Source organism: Rattus rattus, chromosome 2, assembly GCF_011064425.1.
Source record: "Rattus rattus isolate New Zealand chromosome 2, Rrattus_CSIRO_v1, whole genome shotgun sequence".
Classification (NCBI taxonomy): domain Eukaryota; kingdom Metazoa; phylum Chordata; class Mammalia; order Rodentia; family Muridae; genus Rattus; species Rattus rattus.
Window position 1 is genome coordinate 181,210,951 of NC_046155.1, and position 24,475 is coordinate 181,235,425.

The 24,475-nt window shown below is 38.9% G+C and overlaps 1 protein-coding gene across 1 annotated transcript; it reads left to right on the forward strand.

Moving 5' to 3' along the window:
- The first annotated feature begins 16,452 nt into the window (after positions 1–16,452).
- Positions 16,453–24,194, forward strand: LOC116892749 (zinc finger protein 160-like). The gene is made up of 3 exons (XM_032894627.1): positions 16,453–17,262; positions 17,810–17,938; positions 22,224–24,194. Exons 1-3 carry the CDS (start codon positions 17,229–17,231, stop codon positions 23,909–23,911), a joined length of 1,851 nt encoding a protein of 616 aa, XP_032750518.1. The 5' UTR covers positions 16,453–17,228; the 3' UTR covers positions 23,912–24,194.
- The last annotated feature ends 281 nt before the right edge of the window (positions 24,195–24,475 follow it).

The following is a 24,475-nucleotide window of genomic DNA, read 5'->3' on the forward strand; positions in this document are numbered from 1 at the left end:
TGTACTTTTCTAGTAGTGTTGGTTACAGAGGCTGCAAATAACCCTCTAAATATAGTTGACATCCACAGCTTTTTGCTGTCAATCAGATTTATATGGAAAGACATTATTCATCCAGGCCCCTCATGGTTTTGCTGCAGGACACAACTGGAATTGTGCTGGTATCTCTCACTGCTGGGCAGCTTGCACATGACAAAAGGTGCTATGCAGGCTTTTGTGGAATACAATATTTAACAATCATATCCAGCTGAGAACTCTGAGGTATATTATTGACCTATCAATCAAGATGTACCCACTGTGCCATAGTTGCATCCTTCTTTGGGTTAAAGCCTGCCATGTCCACATTGGGTTTAAGACCTGCTCTGCTCTACAGTATGTAATCCATGCTTCTTATAGTAAACATGCTTGTATGTATGAGCTTATGTTTGGGCAACAATAACAGATTGACAAAACAAGCAAGTAGGTTTAAAGTACATTATTGGAGAGAACGAAAGTAACAGTGTTTATAGCATGTAGCAGAATGGACTGTAGAAGCCCTTCCCAACTGGGTGGGTTCCAAGTAGAGCACAACCTCTGCTCCACAGATGAACTCCCAGATTCTGGTTCTGACCACCCTCGGCACTTATATACGAAGGATAACAGTATCCTCATGTACTGTTATGAAGGAATGGTTCACCTTCTAGTGGTTCTCAAAAGAAACACAGTATTTTAAATACCTATAATTGTTTCCTCTTCTCTTTTTTCCTCTGCTTCAGTTTTGCCTAAGGACATGGAGATTTGAGGGGTATTTGAGGTAAATACGATTTATTTAATATCAGAAAGGATGTCCAGGCTCTCAGCAACTGCTTTCCTTTTGTTTTGGATATTTTATTTATTTACATTTCAAATACTATCCCCTTTCCAGGTTTCTCTTCTGGAAGCCCCCTAACTCATCCCCCTTCTCCTGCTTCTGTGAGAGTGTTCCCCTGTCCATTCACCCACTCCTGCTTGCCTGCCCTGGCATTCCCCTACACTGGAGCATGGAGCCTTCACAGGACCACCCATTGATGTCAGAAAAGTCCATCTTCTGCTACATATGCTGCTGAAGCCATGTGTACTCTATGTCTACTCTTTGGTTGGTGGTTTAGTCCCTGGGAGTTCTGGGGGGAATATGGTTGATTAATATTGTTGTTCTCCCTATGGTATTGCAAACCCCTTCAGTTCCTTCAGTCCTTTCTCTGGTTCCTCCATTGGGGATCCTGTGCTTATTTCAATGGTTGGTTGGCTGTGAGCATCCATTGATTTTTTTTGGGGGGAGTTGTTTTGTTTTGTTTTGTTTGTCATAGTTGTCAGGCTCTGTCAGAACCTCTCAGAAGACAGCTATATCAGGCTCCTGTCAGTAAGCACTTCTTGGCATCCACAGTAGTGTTTGGGTTTGGTGTCTGGGTATGTGATGGACCACCAGGTGGAGCAGTCTCTGGATGACCTTTCCTTCAGTCTCTGACTTTGTCTCCATATTTTTTCCCATGAGTATTTTGTTTCCCCTTCTAAGAAGGACTGAAGCATCCACACTTTGGTCTTCCCTCTTCTTGAGCTTCATGTGGTCTGTGAATTGTGTCTTGGGTCTTCTGAGACGTTGGGCTAATACATGGTGAGTGCATACCATGTTTGGTCTTTCTTTTTTCTTTCTTTCTTTCTTTCTTTCTTTCTTTCTTTCTTTCTTTCTTTCTTTCCTTCCTTCTTTCTCTCCCCCCCCCCTACTTTTTTTTTTTTTTTTTTGGTGACTGGCTTACCTCACTGAGTATGATATTTTCTAGTTCCATCTATTTGCCTAAGAATTTCATGAAGTCATTGTTTTTAATTGCTGAGTAGTAGTCCATTGGGTAATGTACCACATTTTTTGAATCCATTCCTCTGTTGAAGGGCATCTGGGTTCATTCTAGCTTCTGGCTATTATAAATAAAGCTGCTATAAACATAAGGGAGCATGTGTCCTTGTTATATGTTGGAGCTTTTTTTTTTTTTTTTTTTTTTAGTATATGCCCAGGAGTGGTATAGCTGGGTAGCTGGGTCTTCAGGTAGTACTATGTTCAATTTTCTGAGGAACTGCCAGACTGTTTTCCAGAGTGTTTGTACTATTTGCAATCCCACCAACAATGGAGGAGCCATTCTTAGCCATTCTGACTGGTGTGAGGTGGAATCTCAGGGTTGTTTTGATTTGCATTTCCTTCATGACTAAGGATGTTGAACATTTCTTTAGGTACTTCTCAGTCATTTCATATTCCTTAGTTGAGAATTCTTTGGTTATCACTGTACCCCATTTTTTAATAGGGTTATTTGGTTCTCTGGAGTCTAACTTCTTGAATTCTTTGTATATATTGGATATTAGCCCTCTATCAAATGTAGGATTGGTAAAGATCTTTTCCCAATCTGTTGGTTGCCCTTTTGTGATGAATAGCAAATGACTGTCTAACATAATATATATATTAAAATGTTGAGCAGGAAGTAGTGGAGTGCATGAGTCAGGAGAGTGGGGTAAAATGATTATTATTCATTACATATTTAAAACTGAATCATGTATCTCAAAGCACTTTGCAATGGTGAAGCACCAGGAAAGCTCAGCACATCTCATTATCTATACTGGTGATAGTTACTTGAATCTATGTGTACTTTGGCATTTTTTGATGAATGGTAAATCTACCACGTGATGGAAATGAGATGAAAAAATTTTCATTAGAATTCCTGAAATTATTTCCACTGACTTTTGACACTTGCATCTGAAGACTGCTGTCACAAACTTCCTTTAAGACATTTATTTGACAGCAAGCATTTGCTTCTATTTAAAGTAGATACAGTAAGAACTTTCAATGCTAAATGCCAAAAGCAGTTTACATGCTGTTTCCAACTTTCAAGCAAAAAGCACTTAAAATATTCTTAAATTGTTATTTTTATTCAAAAAAAGAAAACTTGGCACTTAAAAAATAAGAATTGATCTTCAGTGTCAACAATTTATGACCTTTGTGAATGCAATTCTTTTTCATAACAAAAAATATAACCCTTAAAATAGGTATTTGTATATATATGTATATATATATATGTAATCTTTGAATTAAAAACAAAATCTATTCTTGCTCATATTCACCATTGTCCCTGAACATAACCTACTTTGAATCCCCTTTGAATCGCCTATGCCCACTTTTCCTTGAGCGCTATCCCACTTTCCTGTGAATCCCCACCCTTCTTCCTTCTAGTCCATTACTTGCTACCCGCCCCCCAAACCCGCACCCCCCAATGCTATTTTCTGAATCAGTTTTAAATCCTCATCTCTCCATTCTCTGCATTCAGGTCCTCTCTGGCCCGCACACATTTCTCTAGATACTGTGCCCCCCAAGCAAGAGTTTCCTACTCTGCATCCCACTGCCCCACTAGCACACAGTTACCAACAGCACCTTAAAATTCCACCTCCACCTCCAGCTGCATATGTAGCAGAGGATGGCCATGTTGGGCACCAATGGAAGAAGCCCTTAGTCCTGAGTTGGACACTCCTCTTCTCCCCCCCGTGTAAGGGAATGTCGGGGGTCCGGGGAGGGTGGGAAGAAAGAGTTGATGGGGAGGGGAACATCCTAATAGAAGAAGGGGTAGGGGATGGGATGGAATAGGGGGCTTATGTCCGGGAATCCGGAAAGGGAATAACATTTGAAATGCAAATAAAAAAATATCCAATAAAAGAAAAAAAAAAATCCATCTCAGTCCAGCCTCCTTTCTAGGTACCGCCCCTTGCTAGCATCAATCACTTGTACTCTGGTCCCGCCTTATTTTCCTCCGGAGCTGACCCCTAATGCACAGCACACTCAGGCGCAGCGACCCGGAAGCGGTTTTCCTCTGCATAGATCGCGTAGCTAGGTGAGTTTTCCCAGACCTTTTAGGCCGGTTGCTGGTACTCAGAACCCAGACCTCTGCCCTGGAATCCCTATCTCGCGTGCAAAGCTCCACTCGGGGACGCGGAGAGCTGCGAGACTGAGAAAGTAGGAACGTGGGAGAGAGATGGCAGCGGAGCCAGGCGAGGGGTGTCCAGAGAGGATGCAGCCTGGAAGAAGCAGGGACACGGATTTAGAAGCTTCTGCGGTGGGGGGAGGATACACGACTAGCGCTTGCGTGGGCAGTGCGGGGGATTCGGGACTAGAGAGCTAGAGAGGGCTGCAGGTAACAGAGTGGCAGAGGAACAGCGTGCCGAGGCGCCGGGTGGAAGCGAGAAGAAAGCAGGGAAGTGGAGAGGAGAGGGAGAGAACAGCTAAGCTGCCAGAGAGTTGGGGGCTGTATGAGGGGAAAAAAAGCAGGAGATGGAAGCGAAAGGGGATGTATCTGGTCAGACCTTCCAAGACCAAGTTCTCAGTAAAAAGGTTTATTTGCCCTAGAGGGATAGAGGTCAAAGACAGGAGATAGAGGAAGAAGGGAAAGGGAACAAAGAAGAGGGCAGAAGGGGGGCAAGTAGTATTTGTCCAGGACTGGGACAAAGGACTGCTTCTAGATAGAGAGGAGACACATGTGACCTATAGGCAAATGGCGGTTTATAGAGGTAAAATGAGAATCCCTGTGTTAGGACAAGGTGTTTAATTTTAATCTGGCATATTAATTTGGTGAGTCAAAGGTGCCTTTTGGTTGCCAGACTTTAATGATTTGATAAATGGGCCTTCATAGTAAGCCCCAGGAGAAGGGATTGGCCAAATAAGGGAGTAGACCTTGGGGGTAGCTTTAGGAATGTAATCTAAGAGTTTTTAACAAGGCCGAGAGAGGAAAGGGCAAGGCCTACCAGAGTCATGGTCACCATGCTGGAGCTGGCAAAGTCCCTTCAGAAAGGGTAAATGAGATAGTGAAGAATGAGGGAGGGGCAGGCTGGATAAGGGAGATGTTGATGGAATAATAAGGTTGTTATTACTGAGCTTGATTCTGTTGGTGAAAAAAAAAAACCTCTAACTTTTGTTTAAATTTTAGTAGTATGGAAGAGAGTTGCAAAACTTGAATCTGATTGGCATTAACTGGTACAGTGTTAGGCATGGCGGCACAGATCAGTAAGGCCAGAATGTGGAAAGAAAGCTGGGGTTGGAAAATGGAGTTTAACCTAGCCTGGAATAAATCACTAAGACACTTTCTCAATGTGTAAATATTGTTGTGGTTAGAAGTTTACTGACCCTTTATAGTCCTTATACAATTAGAACTGATGTGACATTTTTAGACAATGTCACCCTTCTTTGAAAGGGGTGTGGTGTGGAGGAGTTGCAGGATTCTTTTTCCCCTTAACCCTTGGCATTAGCATAGAATGTATTGCCTTTGGTCACACTAAATGTGTGATTCTTTCTCCTTCAGGCAGCTAGCTCTCTGTCAGGCACCAATTTCGTGTTATGAGCTTTAACTCATATCTTGCTCACTTCCTGAAGATAATATCAAACGCCACATTTTCAGACAATTCTCCCCTTTTACTTTCAAGTCCTGTGTCCTGAATATAACCTACTATCACGAGTGCTGTTAATGTACTAGCCCAGCTCTATATTCACAGGGAAATGGTTTGGTTAGGTTTACCCATTACGAGAAACAAGACAGAGGAAAGAGGTGACCATCTCAGAAGACTCTCCTGTAAGTTTTAACTTGTCAAGTAGGGAAGCAGTCCTCTTCTAAAGTGTTAGCTGAATATTCTGCTTATATTTATTTTGTCTGTATGGTTACATGTGTTAGTTTATATGCATGTGTGCATTCTGAGTATGTGTAGTGGTGACCTTGTATTTCTGATCTTTCAGAGAAGGAATCAAGTTCTGTAGAAAAGTGTCAAGTCTCCTATTGTCCTTCTGCTGTAGTTTCTTGTTGCTATGGCCCCTCGGTATAGCGGTCTACAGATGCCCATATTTCTACATGGTGAATGAAGTCCTTCCAGTGGCTGTGGCTCTAGACACAAGAAGTAGGTAACTTGCTGGGCTGGTTCCCATGCAATCCCAGCTCACAGGAGACTGAGGCAGGAGGATCATGCATTCCAGGCCTATCCAGGCTATATAGTAGGTTCTCATCTCAAAGGGGGATGCTAAGTGATTGTGTTTATCCTGAATATTATAGTTTTACCATTTTGAGAGAAGGGTCTATTAGTTCCTTATGGCCTGAAAATCATTATGTTTTCTAGGCCTTCGGTTAACAATCCTCTGCTTTGAGGACATGATTATATGTGTATGCCACCATGCCCATGCTTTATTACTTACTTATTTATTTCCACAATAGTCTTTATTATAATCTCTGTGAACGCATGTGATATACTTAATTGTATTAATTATGTGCTTTTGGTATTCAGGACTGACTTCTAAACCCTCATGTTGTACAAGGAAGAACCTGGGAGGAGGAGAAGAAAGAGGAAATAAAAAGATCCAGAGATGGCCTCCGCTCAGGTACAGTGAGTGTGCTCCCTTTCCCATTGTTTCTCTGCTCTCTGAAGAGTTAGGCATGGAAGCTGCTGACCACTGACTGGGTATACACTAGACTTCTTCACTTGCTCATACTCATATTTTTCCTTATCCATTAAATTTCATCAGGCAATGATCCTGTCATACGGGAGATGCTTTCCTTGCGTGTGTCCTAGGAGCAGCCTTTATGCTGTTGGGCAGGAAGGTTTGTCTAGTATCACATCTGAGTGAACTTTTAGCACTCTACATATAGGTTAAAGAAGCTACACATGGAAGTAATATGTTAATGTGCACAGACCGATTTTGAGTTGTGGAGGGAAAGGAGACCTTCATGGGAAATCGTATTCTGCCTGACCCAGTACACTACAACACCAGTAGTAAAGTTAATGGTCAGTATTTCCAGAAAACATCTCAACAATTAGCAAATGGAATGAGGGATAGAGGGTGTTGTATTTCATCATCAAGATATTATAGTTTTGGGTAGGTCTTTTGTGTATTTGTTTCTCTTTTTTATTTATTAAATCACATTATATCCTGATTCCACCCCCCACCCTCCCAGTTCTACCGTTACAACTCCCTTCCCCCATTACCATCTCCCCTTCTCAGAGAAGGGGATTCCCCCCAACCCCATCCCTTGAGTAGAACCCAGGCCTGGGACATCAAGTGCCTGCAGGACTAAGCACCTCCTCTCCCACTGAAGCACGGCCAGGCAGTCCAGCTATGGGAAGGGGATCCCATGGCAGGCAGCGGTCAGAGACAACCATGGCTCCAGTTGTTAGAGGACCCAAATGAAGAGGACCAAGCTGTACATCTGCTACAAATGTATAAAAGGTCTAGGTCCAGTCCCTGTATGCTCTTTGGTTGGTGGTTCAGACTCTGTGAGTCCCCACAGGCCCAGGTTAGATGTTCTTGTAGGTCTTCTTCTAATGTCCTTGTGTTCTCCAGCTCACTCATTCTATCTCCCATTCTTCCCCAAGACTCCCCAAGCTCCATCAGATATCTGGTTGTGGATCTCTGCCTCTGTTTCCATCCACTGCTGGATGAAGCTTCTCAGGAGGCAGTTATGCTATGTTTGTGTTTGCCAGACTATTGGGCTTGTTCGGTTGGTTAGGTTTTCTTTTGTCCTTGTTTTTAGAGAGATTATCTTCCTGTTTAACTCAGACCATCTTCCGGAGTGCTCATATGATGATGCACACAAGGCTTTCATCTCTGTGTGTATGTTCATGTGAGTGTGTACTCACGTGTACACGTGTGTTTGGAGGTCAGAGGTCAAACCAACCATCTTCTTCAGTGTCTTACCACTTTTATTTTTATACAGTATCTCATGGATGCTGGAGTTCATTAAATGGTTAAGCTCCGTGGATCTCTCTGTCTCCATCCATATAGCACTGAGTTTCCAGATACACTCAGCATTTACATAACACTAGGGATGAAAACATTAGTGCTCATGATTTCCAGGCAAGCACTTTACTTCCTGGGTGGTCAATAGGAATTAGCCTGAGTGCCCAGCAGCAGGGGCTTCTGTAAACAACTCATCCTGTAGACCCTGCTGGGTCTCTTGTGAAGCTGGCAGTTAGGGCAAAAGCAGTTATATTTTTCAGTCATCAGAGAGCATGTCCTTGTAATTAAAAATATATAATAACATTTTCCTCTATTCCATTACTATTGAGTATTCAGAAATAAAAGTATGAGTGTGTGTCCTGACATGACTCTTCCACCGTGAATCTGGAAGCAGTCCTGACTCTTAGGCAGTGAGACTCAGCATTCCCTTCATTGCCTAGTCTTTCAGTTTCTCTCACAGCCATAAACCATCGCTGCAGTTCTGGCAAGCAATCATACAATTCTTTTTTATTTTATTTATTTTTATGATATTTTATTTTGCATGTTTTCCTTTAAGGAAAAAAGGCTAGCTTACTCATTTCCTTTGTGTCAGCCTTTAACTCTATTACATGGACCCCTGTGTAGTCCAGGCTGTCCCTTTCTTTCTTTTTTTTTTTTTTTTTTTTTTTTTTGAGCTGGGGACCCGAACCCAGGGCCTTGTGCTTGCAAGGCAAGCGCTCTACCACTGAGCTAAATCCCCAACCCTTTTTTTTTTTCTTTTTTTTTTTTTTTTTTGTCCTTGTCTTCATAGTAAAAACTGTTGCCTCGATTTTAACAGGTCCGTGAGTTACTATCCCCATCTCTTTACAGTCTGTGGGAACATTCTGTAAATGGATATGCATTGCTTTTCCACAGTCTTCATGGAGTGAGGCTTTTCATCACTATGAACCCATCTTGTGGTAGAACATGGATTCTGATAAGTAGGTGCTCACATTACACCACTAGACTTGCTGTGCTATTTCTACCCTCTGCCCGGGTTCCTGTGTTGACACACCATCTCAGATTTCACTGCTAAAATCAAAAGTGTTTGGATTTCTTATGGTCCTCATATTATTAAATCTGTGAATCCCTGAGGGAGATTCCATTTTAAGAGACCACTGTTCTTCTGCCTAGTAGACAGTACTTCAGTACAATTTAAAATCCCTTTTCAGGTTTTTTTTTTTTTTTTGATCTTCTAAGGATTTGTTTAGGTGTACATATGAGTCTGTCTGTATGCCTGCACCTCATGCATGCCTACAGCAAATAGAAGCGGGCACATTAGATCCCGTAGAACTGGAAGTTTTCAATCCAGTGTGAGGGCTGGGAACAAACCCTAGTCTTTGGCAAGAAGAACAGGTGCTCTTAACGATTGATGTATATCATTAGCCCACTTTCAGCATCCTTGAAAAGTCTTTAATTAGATGCTGTTATATATTTTCAAAAGAAAAGCACAGTGCCTTTGTGGGAGTGCATGTTTCTTGAGAGTGATGATAAAATACACTGTTGTTACTCACTCCTGTGTTTACCTGGTTCTGTGTTATAACCATATCACATCTTATGGGTCTCAAACCCTCCACTTGAGGCCTTGCTGGTTACAGAAGATGTCAGTCCAGGCCCCTTGTTCCCATTACTGGCTCTATGCTAGGGTTACTCTAGTAGGCTCCATCGAGTTTACATTATACTAGGTTACCACCTTTCCCCTAGTTAACCCAGTTCCAGTTGTTTCTCCCTCCCACCCCATCTGATCTCTCCTGTTCCAAAACCCAAGTGGCCTAGTTTACCTGTGAAATCTATTCTATTTCCTTGTTCCCAGGAGATACATGTTAGCCCACGTTTTGAGCAATCATTTTTACCTAGCCTCTCTGGGTCTATGGACTGTAACATAATTTTCTTTTACTTTATAGCTGATATCCTCATAACAGAGTATATATCGTGTTTGTCTTTCTTAAGTCTAGGATACCTTACTCGGAATGATTTTCTTCTAGTTCCATCCAGTTACCTGCAGATTTCATGATGTCTTTGCTTTTAACAGCTGCGTAATACTCCATTGTGTAAATGTACTTCATTTTTATTATTAATTCTTTGGTTGAGGAACGGCTGATTGTTTTCCGTTTTCTATCCATTATGAATAAAGCTGCTATGAACATAAGTGATAAGGTGTCCTTTGATAGGATGGAGTGTCTTTGGGACAGGAGTGGTATAGCTGGGTCTGAAGGTATGTCAATTTCCAATTTTCTGAGAAACTGCCTTATTGACTTGCAACGTGGTTGTAAAAGTTTGTACTCCCACAAGCAGTGTAGAAATTTCCTCCTTGTTCCATACTGACTCCAGTATGAGTTGTCACTAGTGTTTTCTCTCTTACTTATTCTGAAAGTTGTAAGGTGGAATCTGAAAGTAGTTTTGACATCCATTTCTCTGATGTTTAAGGATGTTGAATATTTCTTTAAGCGTTTCTTGGCCATTTTTATATTCCTCTGTTGAGAATCCTAATTAGATGTGTACCCCATTTTTCACTTGGATTATTTGGTTTGTTGATGTCTGGTTTCTTGAGTTCTTTATATATTAGATATTAGTCCTTGGTCAGATGTTCTTTTCCAATTCTGTGGGCTGTGTTGTCCTATTGACAGTGTCTGTTGCGTTAAAAAACTTTTCAGTTTCGTTTATTAACTGTTGATCTGAGTGCCTGCACTATTTGTATTCTGTTCAGGTATTTGTCTCCTGTGCCAATGTGTGCAAGACTATTCTTCATTTTCTCTTCTATCAGGTTCAGTGAATATGCTTTTATGTGGAGGTCTTTGTTCCACATGGATTTGAGTTTTGGGCAGAGTGCTATGTACGAGTCTATTTGCATTCCTCTATATACCAACATCATTTAGATCAGCACTATTTGCTGAAGATGCTTTCTTTTTTCCATTGTGTATTTCTGACTTCTTTATCAAAATTCAGGTGTCCATATATAAGTGTGGATTTACATTTGGTCTTCATATTAATTCTATTCATCAATCTGTTTATATACCAATGCTATGTAGTTTTTATTACTACAGTTCTATAATACAGCTTGAGATCAGGGATGGTGATTCCTCCAGAAGTCCTTTTATTGCTCAGTATTGCTTTACCTATCCTAGGCCCTTTGTTTTTCTCTATGAAGTTGAGTATTGTTCTTTCAAGGTCTGTAAACGATTGTGGTGGAGTTTTGATAGAAACAGCATTGAATCTATAGATTTCCTTTGGTAGGATGTACATTTTAACTACGTTTTAACTACAGATCTATAACATGACAGATCCTTCCATCTTCTGATATCTTTTTCTATTTTCTTCTCCAAAGAACTGGTTTTTATTATTTAAGTCTTTTACTTGCTTAGTTAGACTTACTCCAAGATATTTTATATTATTTGTAGTTATTTTGAACCTTTTAAAAATATATTTCTCAGTTTTTCATTTGTATGTAGGAGGGCTACTAATTATTACTAATTTTTTGAGTTAATCTGTGGAACCACTTTGTTGAAGGAATTTCTGCTGTAAGAGTTCTCTGGTAAATTTTGGGAGTAGCTTATGTATGCTAGTCATATATTTTGCAAGTAACAATACTGTGACTTCTCTTCCATTTTTGTATATACTTTATCTCCTTTAGTTGTCTTATTGCTTCAGATAGAACTTTAAGTACTATACTGAATTGATATAGAGATAGAGGACAGCCTTGTGTTCCTGATTTTAGTGGAATTGCTCCGACTTTCTCTCTATTTATTTTGAAGTTGGCTGTAGACGTTCTGTATATTGCCTCTATTATGTTCAGTTATATCTCTTGTATCCCTGATCTCTCCAAGTCTTTTGTTATGAAGGGGTGTTGGATTTTGTCAAAGGTTTTCTTTTCACCATCTAATAAGATCTTCATGCGTTTTTGTTGTTCTTGTTGTTGCTTGTTGTTTGTTTTTCTGTTTGCTTGTTTTCTTTCTTTCTTTGTATGGTGGATGACATTGCCAGATTTTCATATGTTGAACCATCATGCACAAGTGGGATGATGTCTACTTATCATGGTCGATGTTTTTTATGTTTTCTAGAACTTGGTTTATGAGTATTTTATTGTGTAGTTTTGCATCAGAGTGTATGAGGGACATTGGTTTTTAATTCTTTTACTTTGTTGAATACTTTTTTGGTTTGTGTATCAAGTTGACCATGGCCTTATAGCATGAATTTGATAATGTTCCTTCTGCTTCTATTTTGTGGAATAATTTGAGGAATATTGGTGTAACATCTGGTCAAACTCTCTGGCCCTGTGCTTTTCTTGCTTGAGAGACTTTTAAGGACTGCTTCTATGTGCTTACTGGTTATACCTCTATTTAAATGGTTTGCCTGAGCTTAATTTAAGTTTTATATGTAGTATCTATTGAGAAAATAATCCATTGCTTTTCGATTTTCCAATTTTGTGGAGCACAGGTTTTTGCACTTTGATCTAATTATTCTTTGCATTTCCTTAGTATTGTTACGTCCATCTTTTCATTTCTGATTTGGTGAATTTGAATATTATCTCTGTATTTGGATCAGGGTTTGTCAATCTTGTTAATTTCTCAAAGATCCAACTGTTTATTTATTCTTTGCATTTTTCTCTTTGGTTCTATTTTATTGATTTCCATCCTGCATTTGATTATTTCCTGCCATGTACTCCTTTTTATTTTAGAGTATCTAAGTGTCCTGATGAGTCACTAGTATGTGTTCTTTCTACTTTCTTAATGGAGGCATATAGTGCTGAGAACTTTCCTCTTAGCACCACTTCTTTCTGTAACAAAGGATTCGGTGTGGTATGTTGTCCATTCATTTTCACTGAATTCTAGAAAGTCTTTAATTTCTTTATTTTTGCCTTGACACTGAATTCGTTCAGTAGGGAGTTGTTCAGTGTCCATGAGTTTGTAGGCTTTCTGTTGTTTCTGTTGTCGTTGAAATGCAGTTTTAATCCATGGTAGTCGAGGAAGATAGAAGGGGTTATTTTCACTTTACTTTATTATTTCAGAATTGCTTTGTGACCCAGTATGTAGCCAGTTTTTTAGAATATTCTGTGAGTTGCTGAGAAGCTATACTCTTTGGTATTTGGGTGAAATTTTCTATGGTTATATATAAGGTCCATTAGATCCATAATGCTGACTAGCTCTATAATGTCTCTGTTTAATTTTTGTATAGATTACCTTTCCTTTGGTGAGTCAGATATTGAAGTCTCCACTATTAATATCTGAGGTTCAATGTGTGATTTATGATTTAGTGAGGTTTTTTTTTTTTACAAATTCAGTTGCCCTAGTTTCTGGGGCATAAATGTGAAGAAATGTCATTTTGCTGCATTTTCTTTTGATGGGTTTGAAATGTCTTTCTCCATCTCTTTTGATTAATTTGGGCTTGAAATTTAGAGTGTGTGTGTTTCCCTTCTTTAGGTTTTCCTGGTATGAGATTATTTGTTGCGTGTGTTTTTATGGGTGTAGTTAACTTTCTGTGTGGGAGTTTTCTTTCTAATACTTTAGGGCTGGATTTGTGGATAGATCTTATTTCAATTTGGCTTTGTCATGGAATATCTTGTTTTTTTCCAGCTATAGTGATTGAGAGTTTGCTGCGCACAGTAGTCTGGACTGTAATCTGTGGTCTCTTAGAGTGTGCAAGACATTTACCCTGGCCCTTCTGGCTTTCAGAGTCTCCACTAAGAAGTTGAGTATAATTCTAAAAGATCCACCTTTATATTTTACTTAATCTTTTCCCTTGAAGCATTTAATATGCTTTCTTTGTTCTTATGTTTAATGTCTTGATGATTATGTGGCACAGGGACTTTTTTAGTCTGATCCAATCTATTTGGTGTTCTGTAAACTCCATGCCTATGCTTACAGGTATGACCTTTTTGAGGTTTTGAAAAATTTCTTCTATTATTTTGATAAATATATTTTCTGGCTTTTGATCTGGGATTCTTCTCCTTTCTTTATTCCTATTATTTTTAGGTTATTTTTTCATAGTGTCCCAGATTTCCTGCATGTTTTATATCACAAATTTGGTAGATTTAACATTTTCTTTGACCAGTGAATCTATTTATTCTGCCCTCTTCTCAACCCCTGAGAGTCTTTCTTCCATTTCCAGTTGTCTATTGGTGATGTTTGTATCTGTTCGCTTACCTAGATTTTCAAGCATTTCTGTTGAGGTTTGGTCTTTTGCTATGCTAAATTCTAGTTGTTCCCAGACACTACACATAGACCCAAATGATGCTATGTGACCTTGTCCCCTAAGTTATTCTTGATTGGTGAATAAATTTGCTGACAGCCAATAGCTTGCCAGAAGAGACATGGGTGGCATTTAGGAATCTTAGATTTAGGGTTGGAGGAGAACCACAAAGTGAAAATTAAAAAAAAAAAAAAAAAAAAAGGTGAAGAGAGGCAAAGCCACCTTGGGATAAGAATCTTAAAACAATGGCCATGTGCATTGGCCTGGCAAACTATATAATGGGATTGTTGGGTGGGTCGGGTGGAAAATAGACATAATAGCATAGAATATAGATATCTGCACAGCTCTTGTGCTGACTAAGGCAGATTATAAATATAAAGGTTGTGTATATCTTTTATCTGGGAACTAAATGGTCAAAGACAGGGTAGAAACCCTGAAACAAGAGTGAATGTTTCTACAACACATTTCCGTAATTCCCTCCATTTTGTTTTCTTTATTGCTTCTACTTCAATTTTCAGGTCTTGACGAGTTTCCTTCACCTGCTTGTTTCTTTGTTTCCTTGCTATTCTTTAAGGAGTTTATTGATTTCCTCTAATTTTTTTGTCTTTTCCTCAATTTCTTTCAGAGATTTCTTGTTTAAGGACATCTGTTATCTCAGTAATGTTAGTTTTAAGGTTGATTTCTTGTGATTCAGCTGCTTTAAAATATTTTCAGTCTTGCTTTATAGGATAGTTGAGCTCTAGTGATGCCATATCACCCTGGCTATTATTGATTTTGTTTTAAAGCAGTTGTTTACACATCTGGTTTTGGTTATAGGTCTAAATGACTATTTTTGAGGTTGCATTTGTTAGATGCGGTATTCCTTGGTTTCTGTTCCTGTTTAGTCTTCTGTTCCTTACAGCCTGGATTTCTGGCTGACCAGCTTGACCTTTCTTCAACTAAGGAGTCTCTGACTATGTTAGTGACTCGATTTTTAATGACTAGCTTGGCCTTAGGTTCAGGAGAGAAGGTGGTGAAGTGGAAAGGGGGAGGTGTAATAGTAACTTTTATTCACCTGGTGTAATTGTCAACTCTGAGACTTACTTCCCCTGTCTGCTACGCTAGACTAGTCCTGGCAGCTCCTGCCATCTGTCCAGTCTAACACAGACATAGATTATTTTTATCCTCTCACAATTACTGTTGAATAAGTTCAGCCCTTCCTACTTCTTTCTGATCTCTGGCTATTCTCAGTCAAACTCCTCCAAGCTGACTGATTCCATGTAGCTTCTGTCTGCTTCTCCTGGTTTATTCTACTTGGCCTCATAAAAACTTCATCAATATGTTTTAATCTTCTGTCTCCTGATTCTCTGTCTTTTCTTGTTTTAACTTTTGTCTAGCTTGTTCTATCTTGGTAAAACTGCCTGTTCCCCTCCTGCATTGCTCTCTCTTAAGTCAACTACTCTCTTTTCTCCCTCATTTTCATGAGAGTTGGGAATATCCTATTCTGTCAAATCTTTCTGTTTTGTCACTTTCTCTGTCACTCAATTAGACACCACTTTCAAAACCTGGGTGATTCCTTCTAAAAACTAATGTTACCTTCATCATTTTGGATTAAAAGTGTGTTCTAAAGGTGTGTTTGTATTGTAGCCAGAGGGATTAAAGGTATTTGCTAAGGCAGAACCACCTTACAACAAGAAAAAAATTTTTTTCTCAGTAAACAGCACAGTCTTGGGAGTTCACAGTGTGATGAAATAACCTGTAACAGGCAGGCATTGAAATAGGTTTTTTGAGCCGAGTCTAGAGAGTAGGACACTTTACCTGGCAACCAAGTCCCTTACCTGTTTTTCTGACGTGGCATGAACCTGGATGGTGGGATTGTATGGAATTGTGGAAGTATGCTGGAATTGGCAGCAGGGAGCTATAAGGTGGGAAATATGGTAGGAGAGCAGAATTGGTAGAATATGCCTTTAGGGACCAAGTCTAAAGAGTAAGACATTTAATCTGGTGGGCAGGTCATTCACCTGTTTTGTTTTGTTTTTTTCTTAAAGCCTCACGACTTTATCTGTGAAGACACTGTTCATGCAATAGCTCAGCTAGAAACTGAACAGGGTGTGTCAACCAGTACAAGTGAGATGAAACTATCGGTTTTTCTTTTTTCCTTTTATGGGATAGTTACTAGGGGTGGGCAAAAGGGCCTAGGAAAATGCTTCGGTGAACAGAGTTAATGTATAGGAACAGAAGGTAAATGAAAGGGGCACACCAAGTCTTGGCTTCCATTTGTTTGCTATTCATATTATTCACAAACAAGAGAAATGGTCTGTGACATATCGTAATATCTCAAAGAAAAACAAAATAACTTTAGAGAGAAGCTATATTGCTCTGATGCCTCTTAATCTGGGAACATAGGAGGAAAAAAATGTCTATTTTTCCCTGTACCCTCTCACCCAACAGAAGACTTAGGATAGCACACATACGAGGTTTTCCCCACACCTCAGGAAAGTAATTCTCCAGTGTCAGCTACTTCTGTTGCATTCTGACACTAAACAGCTAGAAACCTCAGTTCCATAGACTGCTCTGCCTCTCTTCAGTTTTATGTTTCATTTTCTAGGGCAGCTCAGAATACCTATCCCCACTTATATGAAGGACATTCCAAAGGCTATAGATAAATGGTTAGACAAAGAAGACACAAAAGGTGAGGTGCAGGAGATGGACTGTGGCTTTCACACCCTGTTTGAGTAAGCCCCTCTTTAGCACTTTTGACCATAGCAGAATGTGAGGAAAAAACTCTGTTCTTTGAGGATCCATGGAGTTCCGTTACACACACATGATTACTTAACACCACTGGTCATTGCTGTTCACTTGAGACTTCAGCTCCTCTACCCTTCCTAGAGGATGGGGAGAAAGCCTGAAGTTCAGACCTATTCCTGTCTTGGTTACCTTGGTTTCTAGCAACCTTTCTGAAACTCAGAACCCTCTGGACCTCATTTCAGTGCTCAACATAATCATTCTTAACAATCCAGAGATGCCAGGTGAATTACACATCTGAGAACTTTATAAAGACATGTTTTTATTAGGTTACAGGATGGAGGTGGTTTATTTTCTTTAAATTAGTTCATCCTTTTGATTTTTCACTTGTGTCACCTCTGTGTAAAGCTCTTAAATGTCCACATGGTAAAATGTGTTTGTTCCCTTTTAGGGACAGTTGACATTCAGTGATGTGGCCATAGAGTTCTCTCAAGAGGAATGGGACTGCCTAGACCATGCACAGAGGGCTTTGCACAGGGATGTCATGTTGGAGAACTACAGCAACCTGGTCTCCCTGGGTAAGGATGGCTTTCTTTGTAACTTTGCATTTTCCTTCTGTGCCTTTGGGGATCCATGTAACTATTCTACCTTTCTCCTATTCCTTCTTTCTTCCCTCCCTTTCTTCATTGGGAATAAAACTTAAGACTTTCATACAAGCAAGCGTTCTACCACTGGGCTGTGTTCCAGGCCCTTATGATAGATTTTTTGGCCTTTTAATTTTTTATTATTTTTTTTTATTTTGAGTTGTATAGTCTAGTAGCCTTGAACTTACAGTCTGCTTGCCTCACACTGGAATTATAAGCATTTGCCACCATGCATGACTCTTGGCACCTAGGCATGTGTTTAAAGTATCTAATTCCTTGCTTTCTTTCCCTGAGCTTTTGAGTCAGTACTTCTTTGTAGATAACTAGTTATCTGTCCATTAAGTTCCCAGAGGGAGGCATTCATGATAAGTTTGTGAAGTATTTTTCTAGATTTATATGTAACATGTTCTGTCCTCACTTTAGCACAGTATGGAATTTCTATAAAATCCTCAGTTCCTGATGTTACTGTCTTTATAAACAGGAATGACACTTCAAAGTCTGAATGCTGTGTCTAAGTTGGAACAAAACAAAGGACCCTGGACTGTGGAGAGTGAGGCAATAATAACCAGAAAATCAAATGTACAGGAATATGTCATAGCTATGAATGCAGGTAAGCTGTCAGAGCACAGAGTAAAGGCTGCCCTATTGTGTAATGGCCAAGTGCAAGGTCTCAGTGAGAAACAAGTATCTACAAGCTACTATTCGCTACAGGAACAAAAATTTAGCTCTTCATACTCATGTGGTGCCAGGGAGTTTTGTCTGGTTTTAATCTCGTTTGTGTATTTGAGGTAGTGTCTCACTCTTTTGTTCATGCTATTCTGAAACTCACTGTGTAACCCAGGGTGACCATAAAATCTGAGTAAGCCTTCTGCCTCATTCTTCCAAGTGCTAAGATTAGATGCATAAGCTACTATATCCAGTAAATATGTTACTATGTAAAGTAAATAACTTTTGACAAAGGTGCTATAATACAGATACACCTTGTGTGTATACTGAAAACTTCATGATGAAATATTTGATTCTCTGTGGCAATGTGATATGTTCTAGAACTTTCTGCAGGGCAGGAGAATGGGTTGCAAGATTGTGCTGTGCAGACCAGGCTGGCATGAAAATCTTAGTCCTCTTGCCGTAGCCTGACAAGTGAGGAGATTATATATGAGCTTCCATTCTTGCCTCAAATAGAACTTTGAAGAGGTGAGTCTAGTTGAAAATAGGTAGCTGGGATATGCCACTCTGAAAAGGAGTAGTACTGAATACTGTGTTAGTAAGAGAGATTGTTTATGAAATAATCAGGCTGAACCAGGCATGGTGGTGCATGCCATAATCTAAAGACTTGAAAAGTTGAGGCAGGTAGGTATTCATAAGTTTGAGACAAGCCTGATTCACATTTTGAGTTCCAGACAAATCAGGGCTGTGTAGTAAGAACCTATCCCAAAGGAAATAAATTTTTTTTTTTTTTTTTTTTTTTGGAGCTGGGGACCGAACCCAGGGCCTTGCGCTTGCTAGGCAAGGGCTCTACCACTGAGCTAAATCCCCAACCCCCAAAGGAAATAAAAATTTAAAATAAAATAATTAGGCTAACAAGCAAAGAATACCTAATTGTTCTTTACTTGGTTTGTTTTGCTCAATAAAATATTCCTTAGACTGATAGACACTGTTGTAATAAGAACTCTCTTTTTCGGAAGAACAAATGAAACTAATATAATACATAGAGTCAATTGGTGGTGTACACCAAGGTTAATTATGTAATTAACTACTAGGAAGAACAATGAGAATAGTACAGACATTCCATGGACACGTCAGTCTTCTAGATCTATACTCAAGCTGAGTTGCTGGATGATACAATACTAGCATCTTTTCTGGTTCATCTGTGTCAGTCCAACACCTCATCCATACTTATTTTCTTTATCCTAAAACTTCCCATGAGTGTCAGAGAACTTTGGTGCTGTGAGCTAAATGAGTAGTCTTTTCTTACTTAGCTTCAGGTATTTCCCTCTGAGTTTGGAGAAATAATTTGCATATCATATATCCGACAGGGAGTGAATAACTGAATCATGAAACCTGAAACAAGCTAGTGTGAAAACAGCACACTAAAAAAGGAGGATGGACTTATGTGTTTGTGTGCAATGGAGTTATGGTTAAGCCCAGGGCATTAGCTGAGCTAATATTCGGCCATCTTCCACTGCCCATTAGAAATGTGGGTATTTTCATTTCTTTTATTTATTTATTTTTTGAGCACTGCACAGGCCACTAAGCTTCCTCAGTGCATGGATTAGAGGTGTACATTGCCATGGCCAACTTAATAGACATTTATTGAATAGCAGTGACATACAGAAGTACTCTTATTGCAGAAATGCCAATTTTCACCCTAATGAGATATCGCCTTCACTTGTTAAAAATATGCTGCTTTGGAAAAGGTGCACCTTGGTCTGAATGTGAGGGAAAGGACACTCTTATTAAGTGTTTGTTGGAATATAGATTAAGATTCAATAATGACACCTTTTCACAGAGATGTCAGAAAAAATAAGAGGTATCGTGTAATCAAGCAACTGAGCTTTTGAGTGTAGATTCTAAAGCCTCAAGATGATGTTTTGTGTGGGATGTTTATATTCTTGTGACATTAGTCACAAGTAGTCAAATTATGTAATAGACCATGTGTTTATCACCAGCAGTTTCTCTCCCCCCGTCTCTCTCTTATCTTTTTGTCTTTCTCTCTCTGTCTCTTTCCTCCCTCCCTCTCTCTGTCTCCGTCTCTCCCTGTCTCTCTGTCTCTCCCTGTCTCTGTCTGTCTGCCTCTCTGTCTCTTTCTCTGTCTCTGTCTCTGTCTCTCTCTCTCTCTCTCTCTGTGTGTGTGTGTGTGTGTGTGTGTGTGTGTGTGTGTGTGAATTTTACTTGTCCTGCAAAAGAACATTCTCTTAGTTATGATGTTTATATATATATATATATATGCACAAATATATAATGACTTTCTAATATTCATTATCATACTACTTCTTTAAATTAGTGAGATACAGCAGACTTCTCATACATGTGTACTTTTGGTCCTTGATCATGCTCAACCTCCAATTTTTTTTTTTTTATTCTCCTTCCCCTTCCCTGATAGACCTTCTTCTACTTTATCACTCTTTGTTCAAACTTTTTCAATACTTTTCCACATGTAAGAGAAAATATGCTATATTTTCCTTTCTGTTTGACTTATTTGCTTAGCACAATGCCATATAATTTTGTCAGTTTTTCTGATGAATGACAGAATCCCATGTTTTTTTTGTGACTGAATAATACCATAATACATCAGTGCATGCATACTTTTCTTATTTTTTTTTCCCTTTTTCTGTTTGTTTGGGGTTTTTTGTTGTTCTTTGGTCAGTTTGTTGTGTTTCACTTTTCATGACAGGGTTTTGTTAGTGCAACTACAGCTGCCCTGGAACTCATTCTGTAGGCCAGGCTATTCTCAAATTGAGAGATCCACCTGGTGCTGCCTCTAATTGAGAGGATTAAAGGCATGTGCCACCACAGACCATCACATTATTTGAACCTTACGATCAAAATTATAGTTATGCACGCATATCCTCATAATAGTGACTTCATTTCATATGCAAACACTGTAGTGGAATGGCTGAAAGCTATATTTCTATCATTTTCTGTTATTTCCATATAGAAAATCCTGCTTTTTTTCCTTAATAAGAAAGTGTATATCATTTTACAACATACAGAATTTTGTTTTCAATCTAATTTTTTAATTATGTTTTTACATGTGTGTGTATACATATGAGGGCAGATGTCCTCACCAGATAAAAGTTTTGGATCCCTGGACTTGGTGTTTATATGATCGTGAGTTGTCTGGTGTGGGTGCTGGGAGCAGAATTCAGCTGCTCTGCAAGAGTGGTACATGTTCTTAGCGCCTCAGTCATCTCTCTAGCTCCTACATTTAGCAGTTCATGGACATATGTATTAATTATTTGCCTGGTTGCTTTATTATGGAATTCTAGAGTGGTTTTGTAATAGTTCGTAGGACCTACAAGTGCTTGTTTTCTGTGTGTGCTGTGCACTGTAACAGACTTGCACTACTTATTCATGTTGAAAAATGCCTTTCATGAGTCAGTCTAGGTAGGTTTTCAAGAGGTTCTTGTATTGTTTTTGCTGGTCCTGTTTTTGTGAATTTTTCTTATTTTTTGCTATTGTTTTGTATTTCAAAATTGCTACATACTTAATGGATTATATAAAGAAACTATAGTTAAATTTTATTATTATATATATTATGGTATTTTATATGCATTTATACAGAATATACTGTTAATATTATTTTTTATTTACTTGTGATACAGCCATATACTTTTGGACAATAACATATATTGATTTATGTAAATTTACTCAATATGAATATTTGGTCATAAGTTATTTGAAATGAGTCCTCACTCCTAGTTATTAAAATTACATACAATTATCTGTACTTAAATACAAAAATCAATGTTTAATGATAATAAAATTGGCTTTTATGTTTCTAAAAGTTGACAAACAAACTCAGTAAATTTTATTTTTGCTATAAATAATTTCATTGTAGAATGTCTTGTCTGTACTTAATCAAAAAAGTGTTATATCTTCTAGTTAACGCTCCTAAAAATAAAATTAAAGATTTCCTACCAAAAGGGAGTGGAGATTCAGGAGAAATATTCCAGACAATGGTATCAGAAAGATATAAATTCAATAACATTGATGAGTTTTCCTTCAGAGAAATCCATCAGAACATTCAGAATTTTGAGTACCAGTGGAAAGAGCATGAAAAGAATTATAAAACCACTTGTAGAAGAGATCAAGATAGTGGAAAGGAGACAGGAATAAACCTTAGGAAAATTCGCTTCTATTAAGTTTCACTTCATATCCATTTTCATTTGCAGAAAATATTGATTGTATGGAAGCTAAGTCCATCAGCAATGGCTCTTCAATTTTGTCCTCTGACAGAATTTTTCTTAGTGGTGACAAAGCACCCTTTGTTCATGAATATGATGTTTATTCTTCACTACTTATGAAAGGACAGAAAGCAGCCATTAAGGAAAAACCTTATCAATGTAATGAGTGTGACAAGGTCTTCCGTTATACTTCTTCTCTAGCATATCATCGGCAAATTCATACTGGAGAGAAACTTTACAAATGTGTTGAGTGTGGTAAGGCTTTTTTTCGGTGTTCTTACCTTTTGGTACATGAGAGGCATCATTCTGGAGCAAAACCTTACAAATGTAATGAATGTGGTAAGGTCTTCAGTCAGAATTCACACCTTAAAAGTCACCGAAGAATTCATACTGGTGAGAAGCCATACAAATGTAATGATTGTGGCAAAGCCTTTAGTGTTCGTTCAAACCTAACTCACCATCTGGTAATCCATACTGGAGATAAACCTTATAAATGTAATGAGTGTGGCAAGGTCTTCAGTCAAACCTCAAGCCTCACGATCCATCGAAGGACTCACACTGGAGAGAAACCTTATAGGTGCAATGAGTGTGGGAAAGTATTCAGTTCACATTCAAACCTAAATACCCATCAGGCAATCCATACTGGAGAAAAACCCTACAAATGTTCAGAGTGTGGCAAGGTCTTTACTCAGAATTCACATCTTGCAAATCACTGGAGAACACATACAGGAGAGAAACCTTACAAGTGTAACGAGTGTGGGAAAGCCTTTAGTGTGTATTCCAGCCTCACTACCCATCTGGCAATCCATACAGGAGAAAAACCCTACAAGTGTGAAGAATGTGGCAAGGTCTTCACTCAAAATTCACATCTTGCAAATCATCGTGGAATTCACAGTGGGGAGAAGCCTTACAAGTGTGAAGAATGTGGCAAACACTTCAATCAAACTTCAAATCTTGCAAGACATTGGAGGGTTCATACTGGAGAGAAGCCTTACAAATGCAGTGAATGTGGCAAAGCTTTTAGTGTGCGTTCTAGCCTGACTTCCCATCAAGTAATCCACACTGGAGAAAAACCTTACAAATGTGCTGAATGTGGCAAGGTCTTCAGTCAAACTTCAAGCCTTTCAATCCATCAGAGAATTCACACTGGAGAGAAACCTTACAGGTGCAACGAGTGTGGGAAAGCCTTTAATTCACATTCCAACCTAAATACCCATCAGGTAATCCATACTGGACAAAAACCCTATAAATGTCTGGAATGTGGCAAAGTGTTTACACAAAATTCACATCTTGCAAATCATCACAGAACCCATACAGGAGAGAAGCCTTACAAATGTAATGAGTGTGGCAAAGCCTTCAGTGTGTATTCAAGTCTGACCACCCATCAGGCAATCCATACTGGAGAAAAACCTTTTAAGTGTAATGAATGTGGTAAGGTCTTCACTCAAAATTCACACCTAGCAAGTCACCGGAGAACTCATACTGGAGAAAAACCTTACAAGTGTAGTAAGTGTGGTAAAGCCTTTAGTGTGCGTTCAAGCTTGACTACCCATCAGGCAATCCATTCTGGAGAAAAACCTTACACATGTAGTGAATGTGGCAAAGTCTTTAGTCGAAGTTCCAACCTTGCAAGTCATCAAAGACTTCATGTTGAACAGAAAGATATGTCAATATAGCAAGGTCTTCAGGCATGATTCACTTCTTGCACAACATCCAGGAATCCAACCCTAAGAAAATATTAGTATTGTGTTAATGATAAGTACCCATCATGAGTTCAAATATGTCATTGGATGTCCTGGTATGCATGTACAACCACACACTTTCTAAGGTGTTGTAGGACCACTGTCTGCCCGGGATATATAGGAAAAATGTGATTTAAAATTAAAAATAAGGGACTGGAGAGATGGCTCAGCGGTTAAGAGCACTGGCTGCTCTTCCAGAGGTCCTGACTTCAAATCCCAGCAACCACATGGTGGCTCACAACCATCTGTAATGGGGATCCGATGCCTTATTCTAGTGTGTCTGAAGACAGCAACAGTGTATTCATATACATTAAATAAAATCTTTAAAAGAATTAAAAATAAATCAAACTCTTATAGACATATATCGTATTAAGAAGACATTTCAAACATGTAGAGAAGATGCTTCAGGATATGATTCCCTCTATAAACATCAAAATGCACATTGTTGATGAAATCATCTACTTGCACTTACTGAGAATGCTATTTAATGACTATTAC